Source organism: Elephantulus edwardii, unplaced genomic scaffold, assembly GCF_000299155.1.
Source record: "Elephantulus edwardii isolate Elephantulus edwardi_28Jun2011 unplaced genomic scaffold, EleEdw1.0 scaffold00019, whole genome shotgun sequence".
NCBI lineage: Eukaryota > Metazoa > Chordata > Mammalia > Macroscelidea > Macroscelididae > Elephantulus > Elephantulus edwardii.
In genome coordinates this window covers 26081399-26093882 of record NW_006399769.1, presented here as the reverse complement: position 1 = coordinate 26093882, position 12484 = coordinate 26081399, and the positions used below count along the sequence as shown (strand labels likewise).

The window sequence follows — 12484 nt, the reverse complement described above, 5'->3', positions numbered from 1 at the left end:
TTTTAATGTTTTAGAAATTACTCCTTAAATATCCCTATAAAAGTCACATCTGATTATGTTTCTCCGTCTGTGACTAGGCCTGACTTTAAGAATTATATGGCAATGCCTGTAAGATTCTCCAGAAATATGAGCAATATTCTGGCTTGAACTAAGTAATAGTTATATCTTCTTTTTTAGCCAAATAAGATAAAAAGTAAGACCTCTAAAATGCTTTTTTTTTTTTCCCCCCTCTCTCTACCCCTACCCTAATAGATGCAGATGAATGCTTATTGTTTGGACAAGAAATCTGCAAAAATGGTTTCTGTTTAAACACTCAGCCTGGTTATGAATGCTACTGTAAGCAGGGGACCTACTATGACCCTGTTAAACTGCAGTGCTTTGGTAAGCTGTAAGAAGCTATAATACAGCATTCTGTAAAAAGATGCAAATGGGGGGACAAAGAAATAATGCTATAGAGTAAAAATTACTGTTTTTAATCTAAATCATGTGTTGAAAAGATCTGTACATGTTTTATGGAGCTGTCTCTTGAATATGATTTAAGAAAATCAAAACCTTCCTTACTGCTACTTGAATGGCTTTCAAAGAGTTAATATCTAACGTGGAATCATAATTCAGGTCACCAGTATTACTGAAGTATGTTTTTGGTCTGTGGAGCCTCCTGTTTCATCATTCATACCATGCAAGTAAAAGTCGTTTTTAAACACTCACCCAGACTTTCATGCTTAAGCAGAAAACCATATACACCCGGCAGAAACACCTAACAAAAGGAAGTTCTTTTAAAACTACCATCATTTTATCTTCAATTTCTGCACATATCCTTTCCATAGATGTTTGCCTTCTTTGTTTAATGTCAACAGCAGCAGTGACAGTGTTGTTTTTTCAGTCTGCACACTTAGATTTTATAGTCAGAATTGTTCTGTTTTGAAATAGTTCATTAAAAGAGATGGCAGTCTCAAATCTGGATGCAATCTATAAAACTTGGTGAATGTATGAGATAGAACTAATTCCCCTATTGTCTTTAGTTATGCTTTTTTGTTTTGTTTTTCCTTTAAGATATGGATGAATGTCAAGACCCCAGCAGTTGTATTGATGGCCAGTGTGTTAATACAGAAGGTTCCTACAGCTGCTTCTGTACTCATCCCATGGTCCTAGACGCCTCAGAGAAAAGATGTATCCGGCCAACTGAATCAAATGGTACATTTGAACCTGAGGTGCAAACCTGTATCTCATTAAATAGCTCAGGATTTTCCTTCTGACTCTGTATGAGCTGGTGAAAAGTAGAAAACTTGATTCCTTGGGTGTTTGAAATAATGACAATGACATGTTAAGGGAAATGATAGAGAGATGCATGGTCATCTCATCAACATAAAGTATATGGAATGCCATGAACATACACACTTTAAAAGCTCATATAAAAGGAATATGGAATGGCTGAGCAGATGGCAGAACTGTTCTACACTTGGGAGTTCATTGTGCTTAAAATCCTCAGAGGCAACTGAAGAAAATCTGGGCATAGTAATTCAGATTGTTTGACTAGAGTTGAGGCCATGACTGAGACCAGATAAAATTGAGTGTAGCATTGGACAATGAAGTGGAGAGCCATCAGGTTCACAGATAGGGCTCCTTGTTCATCAAACAGTGAGATGAGGTCCTATTAAAAGCCAGTATAATCAATCAGTCAGCCATCACGTTCAGCAGGCTGCCCTAGATGGTGAAGCAAATTGAAAGGCTTCTCAGATGAACTGTCACTAGCCTGGAGCTCTGGAAGTTGAAACGGCTGAGAAAGCATGCCTCCAGAAATGCTACACAGAAAGAAATGGTGAGATTTGACAGAGAACGAAATGTGAAAAAGCAAAGATCAGAAGGAGATTAAATCAGCCAGGATTATTAAGTACAGGCAAGATAATGGGGGCATTTTGTATAATGGAGGAAGCTATAAAGAGGAGGATTTAATAGGAACATGATGGGCAGGTTGAATTTCAACTAATGGAACAACACCCAGTTGGAGATGACAGAGATTGGATCCAAGGAAAGATCAGACTGAATTTAGACTTTTACTTGGAAATTACGCTTAGAAATCGAAATGGAAATTTTGAGCTTCTCTGGCTTCCACCGCAGTGTTGATGAAATAGGAATAACAGTGCAATTGTCATGGAACTATGTCTTCCCTTTCAGAACAAATTGAAGAAACTGATGTCTACCAGGACCTGTGCTGGGAACATCTGAGTGATGAGTATGTGTGTAGCCGGCCTCTTGTTGGCAAGCAGACAACCTACACAGAGTGCTGCTGTTTATACGGAGAGGCGTGGGGCATGCAGTGTGCCCTCTGCCCCATGAAGGATTCAGGTGAGGCCTCAGCCAGTTCCTTTTTCAGAGTGTAATTAGAAACAGGTTCTCTGTTTTGGAGCGTGACAGTTACCTTTCACTTCGATATCTCAGATCTTCATTGTTCATATTTTACTTTTATCAGCTATGTGTGTATGTGTATGTGTGAGAGCGAAAGAAGGGAACGAGCAGAATTATGTCAACGTCTGGCTTCTGATATACCTCTAATACAACCCTTGTCATTAATCAAAAGACATACTGCTTTGGGCAAATCTGCTGACAAGGACAGTCTGCTCTTTAAAGTAATTACAGAACAAGGATGTTAGCTGAAAGACTAAGATGTATCTGACCCAAGTCGTGGTATTTTTTTCCCCCATTGCTTCATTTCAACTTGCGAAAGTTGGACAATGAATAAGGAAAAGCCAGAGAAGAACTGATGCCTTTGAATTGTGGTCTTGGTGAAAATACTGAGTGCATCATGGACTACAAAAAACCCCAAACAGATATGTCTTGGAAAAAGTTTAGCCGGAGTGCTCCTTGAGGCAAGCATGGTATAACTTTGTCTCATCCACTTTGAGCATGTTAGCAGAAGGAGCCAATCCTTGGAAAAAGACACTGTGCTTAGGAAAGTAGTTATTGTTCTTGTTAGGTGCCATCGAGTCAAATACAACTCGATAGTGACCCTCTGAACAACATACCTGAACTCTGTTCTCTCCTGTGCCACCTCATAATTTCTGACACCTTGGAGCCCATTCCTGCAGTCACTCTATCAGTCTATCTTGATGGGGGTCTTGCTCTCCTTCACTGACCCTTTACCTTCCCAAGCATGATGTCCTCTTTCAAGGAATGGCCTCTCTTAGCAACATGCTGTACTTATTTGAGATGAAGCTTCACAGGCTGTATTTTTCCTAACACCTATGTTTGTTCTTTTGGCAGTTTCTGGGATATTCAGTACTCTTCTCCAATATTACAACTCAAACCCCTCAATCATTATATCATTCTTACTCATTGTCTAGCCCTCATATGCACAGCAAGTGATTGAAAAGATGATGGCCTAAATTGGACACATCTTAGTCTTCACACTGTCATCTTTTCTCCTCAGTAATTTGGAGAGGTCTTTGACAGTGGATTTGCCCAATATACTACGTCTCTTGATCTCCTAACTGCTAGTACCAAGGGTGTTGATTGTAGATCTATGTATGCTGAAATTGTTGACAATTTCAAACTTTTTTCCGTCTATCATGCTATTATCTGTCGGTCCAGTGGTGAAGATTTCTGTTCTTGACATTGAGATGCAATCCATATTGAAGGTTATAGTTTTTGATCTTTTGCAACCCAGTGTTTGAAGTCTTCACTTTCAGAAAGCAAGATTGTGTCGTCTGCATAATGCAAGTTGTTGATGAGTCTTCCTCAAATCCCAGTACAACATTCTTCTTTTAGAGTATAGCTTCTTGATTGATTCATTCAACATATACATAGACTAGGTATGGAGAATGGATGCAACCCTGATGTACTCTTTCAGGGAAAGACTCTATAAGTTGGCTGGACACAGTGACTCCAATAGTCTTGAGCGTGGTGCAGATTCTAAGGATTGTTCTGGATATGGCAAGGTTTCAGTCAGTTTTTCACAGGGACCCTGTGATTCACGATCAACTCAAGGGCCCCCTGTAAGAACAGCAGGGCCAAACAGGCTGAATACCAACATTACCTACAGCCACTGTATGATGGTAAGAATAACCTCACCTCGGGCGCTTAGTTGCAAATCAGAAGCACTAACATCTGTCTTGTTTGAGTTGTGAGAATAGAGAGTGTGTAAGTAGAGAGGGCACACAAGAAGGGATATCATGACTAGCACTGATGCCTCTGTTGCTGGGGTAAGATGCCGCATGGAGAAGAGATAGAACCCGGAAGGGAGTATATTGCTGCTTGAATCATCTTCTGTCCCTGTTCTAATACCTCAGTGCTTCTTACTGTGTACATGTTGTTTTGGATTTTTTGGTCAGTAATGTGTAGTTATACTGAAAAAAATAAAATCTTTAAGTTTGATACCTGCCCCTTCACCTGTCCTGTCACAGTTGAGCTCCTCTCCTTAAAGTTTCTATTCTTTTTTTCTTTTATTGAAATTGTAATGAAAGGTTACAGTGACTTTGGATTTCCATTTATTCATTGTAACATATTTTCCTCCCTGCCCACCCCTCCCCTTCAGGTCATTTTTCTCTTTGAAAAGGAAAAAAATACTTTCATTATTATACATTCTCCATACCCAGTCCACTTTTACTATTCAGCTCTTATTCTAGACCCCTGTCATGAAAATATCATATATTCCTTTTAAACACTTCTCTCCCTCATCTGTTTCAATGCAGTATACATTATTTATCCCATTTTTCTTAGGTTCGTCCCAACCCCGATGTCAATCCCGTGGCACTATTTGACCTTCTGTGATTGAGATATTTCACTCAGCATAATGTCCCCCAGGGTTATTTATTTTGTATACTATTTCATGAGTTCCTTGTTTTTCAATGCAGCATAGTATTCCATTATATGAATATACCACAACTTCTCTATCCATTTGTTTAAGAGCTTGTTTTTATCATTTTGCCCTTTCCCCTGTATTACTGTTGTAAATTTATGTATGTTACTTGTTTCTGTGTAAATGGACTATTTAAAACTGCTCCATATCTTTGACTTAAGGCTTTATCTTTTCTTTTTTAAGAAAAACAAACAACACTTCACCTCTAAAATTGAGGGTATCGTACAGTCTTACCCACAATGGACACAAGACCTTCTTTCTCCCACATATTAATGTCTGTTAAAAACAGAATACAATTTACCACCTATAACATTTTTAAACTGATAAAGTGTGGTAAATTTTAAATGACTACATAGATTCTGTTTTATAGATGCACCATAATTCCCTTTCAAATACTTCTCCACCAAATGGCATTTGTGTTCTGCCTGACACTGCCCTGTCCAGTGTTGATTTTCCTACTATACACCATGCTGTAATGAACCTCCATGTATGTTATCTTACCTGTAATTAGTGGCCAATCTGCATATGTGGATTGTAGGGATTATCTATGTAAGCAGCTTGCAGGGATCAATAAATATATCATCTGCATAACAGATTGGTTGGTTTATGAAAGCTACACTCTGCAATTGATAAGACATTTTTCTCTATAACCATCCAGCCTCATAGAGGTTTGGGGAGCTTTATTAAGAATGAATTAAGAATTAAGTACGAATTAAGAATTATGAATTAAGAATTAAGTATGAGTCAACATGGAGGCTTGGACTGAAACATTTTAGTAGATTTATAAGTACAGGTGCAGGTGCAGGACTGTAATACTGAGTAAAACTTGCTGAGCTAACAACATTGAAGATTAAAACAAACAGCAGCGAGTAGAACAGAGTAAAGCATCGAGGAATGGTACAAGCAATGCCAGGGAAGGAACCACAGAACCAGCAGAGGACAGAGGCAGTCAAGTTCAGCCTGTGGACAAGACAGGTGAGTTGGCTCTTGGAGCAGAGCTGGGCATCTCTTAGCATGAGATAACCAGTAGAGCAGAGACTTGGGCATAGACTGCTGAATTGGCTGCCTATAAAGTATTTCTTCAGAAACAGTCAGGATGCTGGCATATCCCTAGCATTGGCCCATGATTGTTAAGATGCTGCTTGTGATCTGGGCGAGCAAGCACAGGGCACCAACCCCAGTTTAGACAAATCATAGAGACAGAGATTGAATATGGCCACGTAGCACCTAACTTGACTTGATGAGACACTTGCTTATAGAGATCAGGAGAGATTTGGTCACCGAAATTGGCATTGATAATCTGGAAAGATTACCATTTCCCACTTTTTGACCTAAATAGCTCCCTTTCCTACTGTGGGAAGTGCATTGCTCATAGAGGAGGTTGGGACCAGTTTACTTCACTTCTGTTCCTGTTTGCTTTCTATAAATAATAATGATGTTTTTCAGTTGGCTTTAAAATGTGACCTAATTGGATAGAATAGTAGAGTCCTCATTCTGGCAATTTCATTACTGCAGGTTTAGAATACAAACTGTGTGTATATGCACACAGTTCAATATGCAAAAGTAACTTAAATAGAATATGCCAATACCTTAAGATACCAGGTCAAGAAGTTAGACTTTAAATGTACTATATGTCTTCCCAAAAACATTTTTACAAAGGCGTGGCATCCATTTCCTAAATAACATGTCTCCGGAAACTCTGTGAACCCTGATAAATGTCGATGGTTGTAGAGGGGCTTCAGGCCTTTTGTTCATGGGGTTGTTTATGAGTCGTGCTCAACTGGAAGACAATCAGCAACAACACTTACATTAGCAATTTTTCACAAAATTATTACCATGGAAATATTTTGTGTAAAAAAATTTTGCAGTGGCAAAAAATAGCAAATTTTACAATTACAAAATTTTGTAATTTTTTAAACAAAATTTATTACAGTAGCAATACCTCTGAACAGAGGGGTGGGGGTGGCCAAGGGGTAGGTTACCATAGGGTTGCACTATTTGATGGATGAAAGGAGAAGTGGAAAACAATGTATACAAACTTTGTAAATGTTGTTGTTGTTATGTGCCGTCGAATCACTTGTGACTCATAACGACCCTATGTATGATAGCCCTAAACTCTGCTCTGTCCTGTGCTAATCGCACTGTCTCTGACACACCCATCCCGATTGTCCCAGTCACTGAATCAATCCACCTCATAGAGGGCCTTCCTCTCCTGCGCTGTCCCTCCACTCTACCCAGCATGATGTCCCTCTCCAAGGACTGGTCTCTCCTTGCAACATGTCCAAAGTATGTCAGACGAAGCCCCAGAATCCTTGCCTCCAAGGAACAGCCTGTTTTAACCCTCTCCAGGATGAATCTGTTTTCTTGGTAGTCCATGATACATTCAATACTCTTCTCCAGCACCACAGCTCAAAGGAATCAATTCTCCTTCTAACCAGTATAAAATAAAAATTTTATGTAAAAAAAAATGTATTGCTTCTGAAAACCCACTGAAGAGTCAGCTATGCAGTTCTGACTCAGTGACACAGAATAACTGCAACAATATACTTTTACAACTGGATATGCTCAGTGTTGAAAGTTATTTCCATCAGTTATGTAAAATGCATATTTTACATGTATTTCTATTGTTGTTGTTAGATAATTTTCCGTTTTCCAAGTGATAGTTATTTTCTGTTACAGAGCAGAACTGCCCCCTAGGATTTCTAGGCTTTCATCATCACAGCATCACCAAGTCTTTCTCCTAAGGAGAAACTGCTGCTGCTGGATGAGTTTGAACCAACGACCTTTTGGGTTGCAGCTCATGGCTTAATCATTGTGTCACCAAGGATTCTTGGATTTTCCTTAGTAGTGAATCTGTTTCACAGAATTAGTGAAACATCTTTTTGGTTTTATGGATTGTTTGTATTTCTTTGTCAGTGAATTGTTTATCATATCCTTTGCCTGCTTTTTTTGTTGAATGTCTGTTAATTAGTAGGTGCTGTGCACCTAGTCTCTTGACAACACTGATGTTTCAGTGATGGTGTGCTTGTTGTTCTAGACTCACTTTTATGACTGACTCTGCTTATACTTGACTTTTATTCTATCCTTGTATTGAACCTGCAATGTTTAGTATTTACTGTATGTGGGTCTGGAAGCGAAATTTAATTAAATCTTAATTTAATTTTAAAAAGAATACTCATCTATTTTTCCGTTCAAAGTTAATTTTAAAGTTTTATGTGAAAATTTATGTAGACAAATTATAAAGTGATACAAGGAGAAATAGACACATGCTCAAAAATAACAAATATCATTGTTATACTATTTCTAGTTTGAAAATGCACAATAGTTAACAATTATAGCTCTCCAAAAAGAATCTTTAGTGCATAAACTCAGTCAAAACTTTGCTTTCAATCTTTTATTTTTAAACACTAATAATAACTTTGTCAACTGAATTATTATTTTAAAAATAATATACCATTTACTATTTGTTGTGGTATACCTTTGCATTGGAACTGCAATTGGTTTTCAGAAGTACTAAATAGTACAGGAGACAATTATATTTCCCATCATTCTGCCGTGGACCTGCTGGTTGATCTGAACACCAGAGACAACCCAAATTTGGGTTACTGCATATTTCTCTATGGACTGTGTCTCCAAAGCTCCCCATATAAAGAACGTCATTGAAATAAAATGCTGAGAAACTGGCTGGGAGAACAACTACTTGGTCTTGTGAGATTATCTGGAGAAAATCTCAGAATTCCAGAGAATTTAGGTTGAAACCCATGGTCCTAATTTTTTAGCATTTAGAAATAAGTGCCTCACCCAGGAGGGAATGGGGAACAACCTTAGTGATCTTTTATGTCACTAAAATTGTGTACCCAGAAGTAGACTTAGGAATCATCTATTCTGAATTCAAAATGAGTCAGTTCACAGAGAATTTAAGCAGTTTTGCTAGAGGTCCCGTGACAAGTTGGTATACCTAGATTAGCACCTGATCTTCTTATAGTTTCCAACAAGAAATCATCTCCTGTTGTGCACATTTCTGCTGGAATGTCATTACAAAGAGATCCAGAGCCTAGGGTGAAGCACAGAGACTGTGGGGCCAAGTGGTTTGGGTTCAGATCTTTGGTGAGTTCTTATCTCTGTGACTTTATTACTTCTTCTTCCTTTGTCTCCATTCCCTTCCGTGGAAAATGGAATAATGACATTACAATGTAATTAGGTAAGAATTAGGTAAATACATTAACACATAAAAAATGTTTCACACATGGTAAGAATTCAGAAGATATGGTCATGACATCATAAAAAAATGGTGGGAGTAAGGAAAGCCAAACTCCCATCTCTCCGTGAAAGCAGTAGATAAAATGGCAAAAACATTCAGAATCAGCTTTTTAGAACTCTCGAATCTAACTAAAGACTCACAACAATGAGGATAATGCTTAATGAAGAAAGAAGTATTAGATTTTTATGGTAAAACACTGTGGGGTTTTACCTTAGCTGTATAGCATCCTTTAGTCACCAGGTGTGCATTGGCCATGCAGGTGGCAGCCTGTCTGTGTGGTACTGTTGGCTCACACTAAGAAAACAATATACAGATTGTAAAGAATTGTATTGGAGTATCTGATGGCTTAATGATTTGCCTTGGTTTTACCTGCCTTGATTCATCCCAGGACTGAAGCAGCATACTAAGCATTTGTTTACAGCATTTAAAGGCAACTATAGTAACTCCTTGTAATATAGGGATGGAGCTCTGGTGGCCTAGTGGCAAGATGCTGAGCTGCAATCCCAAAAACACATGGTTCAAGGCCATGAGCTGCTCCTTGGGACAAGGACAGGCAATCTCCTTCCTTGCAGTTAACTGCCTCTGAAATCCACTAGTGGGTTGGTTATGGATTGGTTTTGACTCTATAGTACACAACAATAACAATATAGGGATAAGGAGTGGCAGGAGCCTAGCAAAAGACATACTTGGCTTTGAAAAGCTAGCACATATTTTGGGGAATCTAGAAGGCCATACTATCACAACAGTATTGAAGAAGGATCTAAGCCAAGGCTGATCTTTAGAGACCTAGAGAGTTTGTGAGGGGTTTTCCCCCACCCCTACCCCAGATGATAAAAAAAAATTGTCCAGGCACTCATTGACCACTAGGCTGACAGGATAGAGATTTCTGTGCTGCCATATGTGACAAATACAATCTTTGCAAAATGCTTTAAATAGATCACTGAAGAAACAATAACCCACAGCAAGCAGAGAACTGGGAGGGAAAACCCACAGCCAAAGAAAAAGCATCCGAAACACCTCTAGGAGTTAGAGAAGATAAGCTTTTGAAAGTTGTTATGTTGCATATGCAAAATGTCATGACAGTAAGAAATCTAAGACACAAAGAAATATGAAATTATGACCCATTGACAGTAAAGAAAAAGAAATTAATAGAAACCTTAATAGATTAATTAATACTTTAATTCTATTAATAAATTAATAGAAGCCCATTCATCAAATTCAGACTTTATATGAGCTGTCTGAAATGTCTTAGCAAATTAAGAATAGCAGTAAAGATAACATGTATAAAGGAATCAAATAGATATTCCAGAGCTGAAAAGTACACTCACTCACTCTTATTTCCATTGGAACTGGTTCATAGCTGTCTCATAGCAGGTTTTTCAAGGCTGTTTCCCATATAGGAGGAGATTGCCTATCTTTCTCCTGTGGAGCAGTTGGTGCATTCAAACCTCGTGCCTTTGGGCTGGCAGAACAACTTCTTACCCACTAGGCCACCACAGCACCCACAGTAACAGAAGTGAAAATATATCGGAGGAGGTTAGTAGTATATCTGAGCAAGCTGAAGAAAAATCAGGAAAGTGTAAGATAAATTGAGATTATTCAGTGTGAGATTAAAAAAGAAACGGAAAGAGGAGCTCCAAAATGTACTAAATAAAAATAATGACTAGAGCTCCAAAGACCCCCAGAATGCTGTCAGATGTACCAGTATATGCATAATGGATATCCCAGAGAGAAGGAAAAGGATATATGAGAAAATAATGCCCTAAAACTTACCAAATTTAATAAAAATTATAAATCTACATACCCAAAAGCTTAATGAACTCCAACCAAGATAAGCTCAAAGAAATCTATAAATTATAAATGCCAAGAAATATACTGTAAATTTAAAGAAATTTGTACTGAAATAGAGTCAAAAGCCAAGAAAATATATTTTTTTAAAGTGACTCATCACATACAAAGAATCTTAAGTAAGATTAACAACCTTTTTTTTCTTAATAAAGTGTGACTGCTGATGGCAGTGACCTTTTTAAAGTACTGGGGAATTGAAAAAAGATCCTGTCAACCAGGAATCCTTTCTCTAACAAAACTGCCATCCAAAAAAAAAAGGTAAGATTTAATCCATTTCCAGATAAATAAATTTCATAGGCACAAAAGCAAAAACCAAAACAATACCTGGCATTAAGTCTATTCCAAGTTTTGGTGACGCTCTGAGGTCGTTGGGTTTCTGAGGCTTTCAATCACAGTGAATGGAGACTGCCTCTTTCTCTCAAAGCCATTGGTGCAGTCAAGCCATCAGAGACACACAGTCGGCAGTGTGTCACTCTGGGCAGCATCACCAGAGCACTCTGGGTGTGTTCTTTAGAATACATTCCTCACAGTGGTCGATCTGACACTGACTCACAGATGACCCTCTAGTAACTTTTCAGGAGCTGTAAACTCCAGGGGAGAGATTATCCACCATTGTCTAGTGAATTCCGCTAGTGAATTCCAAGCCAGAAAGATGTGGTTGAATCTTGCAGTTAGCAGGCAGCTGCCTACAGCTGCTACTAGAACTCCCAGGTAGACCCAGAGATCAAGGTAAAAGCAACTACATTTACATTTTGACTTGTCCTCTGTTTTTATTTTTAATTTGAAAATTATAAAGCAAGTATACATCTATGTTAATGGGCACACAGTGTGTAAGATATCATTTATGGGAGTAAACAATATGGAAGGGGCATAGGTGTATGTGAACGGAAAGTGCAGCCAGAGTGCTCTTTGGAGCAGAGATGATAGAGCTTCTCCTCACGTACTTCAGGCATGTTGCTAGAAGGGCCTATTGGAGAAGGTCATGATGTTCAGAAGAGTGGAGGGTTGGCAAAGGAGAGGAAGACCCTCAAGTGGCTTTTTTGATGAACAGTTGCACAGCATCTGCGATTAGTTGAAGGAGTCCATAGGCCCTACAGTATCAGGGCCTTTACATCATTGTATACACCCTAAGACTTTTCACTCAACTAATGTCAGAAGAGCTACTGCTAGGAGGATGGGGGCAATTAGGGAAATTAGGTTAATTAACAAACACTGTTAAGAAGAGGAGTTGAACCTCTAGGTATAAAGGTTATTCCTTGGAGAGAGACATGCTTGGAAAGGTGGAGGGTCAGTAAATGAGAGGAAGACCCTCTGCCAGGTGGATTGACACAATGACAGTCACAATGGGCTCTAGTGTGTCAAGAAATGGTACAGGATAGGAGATGGTTCAGATCTGTTGCTCATGGGGTCACTATGGGTCGTACTCAACCCAAAAGCACCCAGAATGTAACAAGAACATAGAAACAAAATTGGTGTTAATGTAACATTAATTAAAGGTCCCTGACTAACTACTAAGAAAA

At 38.6% G+C, this 12484-nt stretch overlaps 1 protein-coding gene across 4 annotated transcripts in view; it reads left to right on the top strand.

Annotated features, from left to right (window-relative positions):
- LTBP1 (latent transforming growth factor beta binding protein 1) overlaps positions 1 to 12484 on the top strand; it is a 687127-nt gene that overhangs the window by 634683 nt on the left and 39960 nt on the right. For all 4 annotated transcript variants that reach the window (XM_006882359.1, XM_006882362.1, XM_006882361.1 and 1 more), the window contains 3 exons: positions 253 to 381; positions 1054 to 1194; positions 2176 to 2346. In XM_006882359.1, coding sequence (XP_006882421.1) covers positions 253 to 381; positions 1054 to 1194; positions 2176 to 2346 — 441 coding nt within the window. The remainder of the gene's footprint in view (positions 1 to 252; positions 382 to 1053; positions 1195 to 2175; positions 2347 to 12484) is intronic.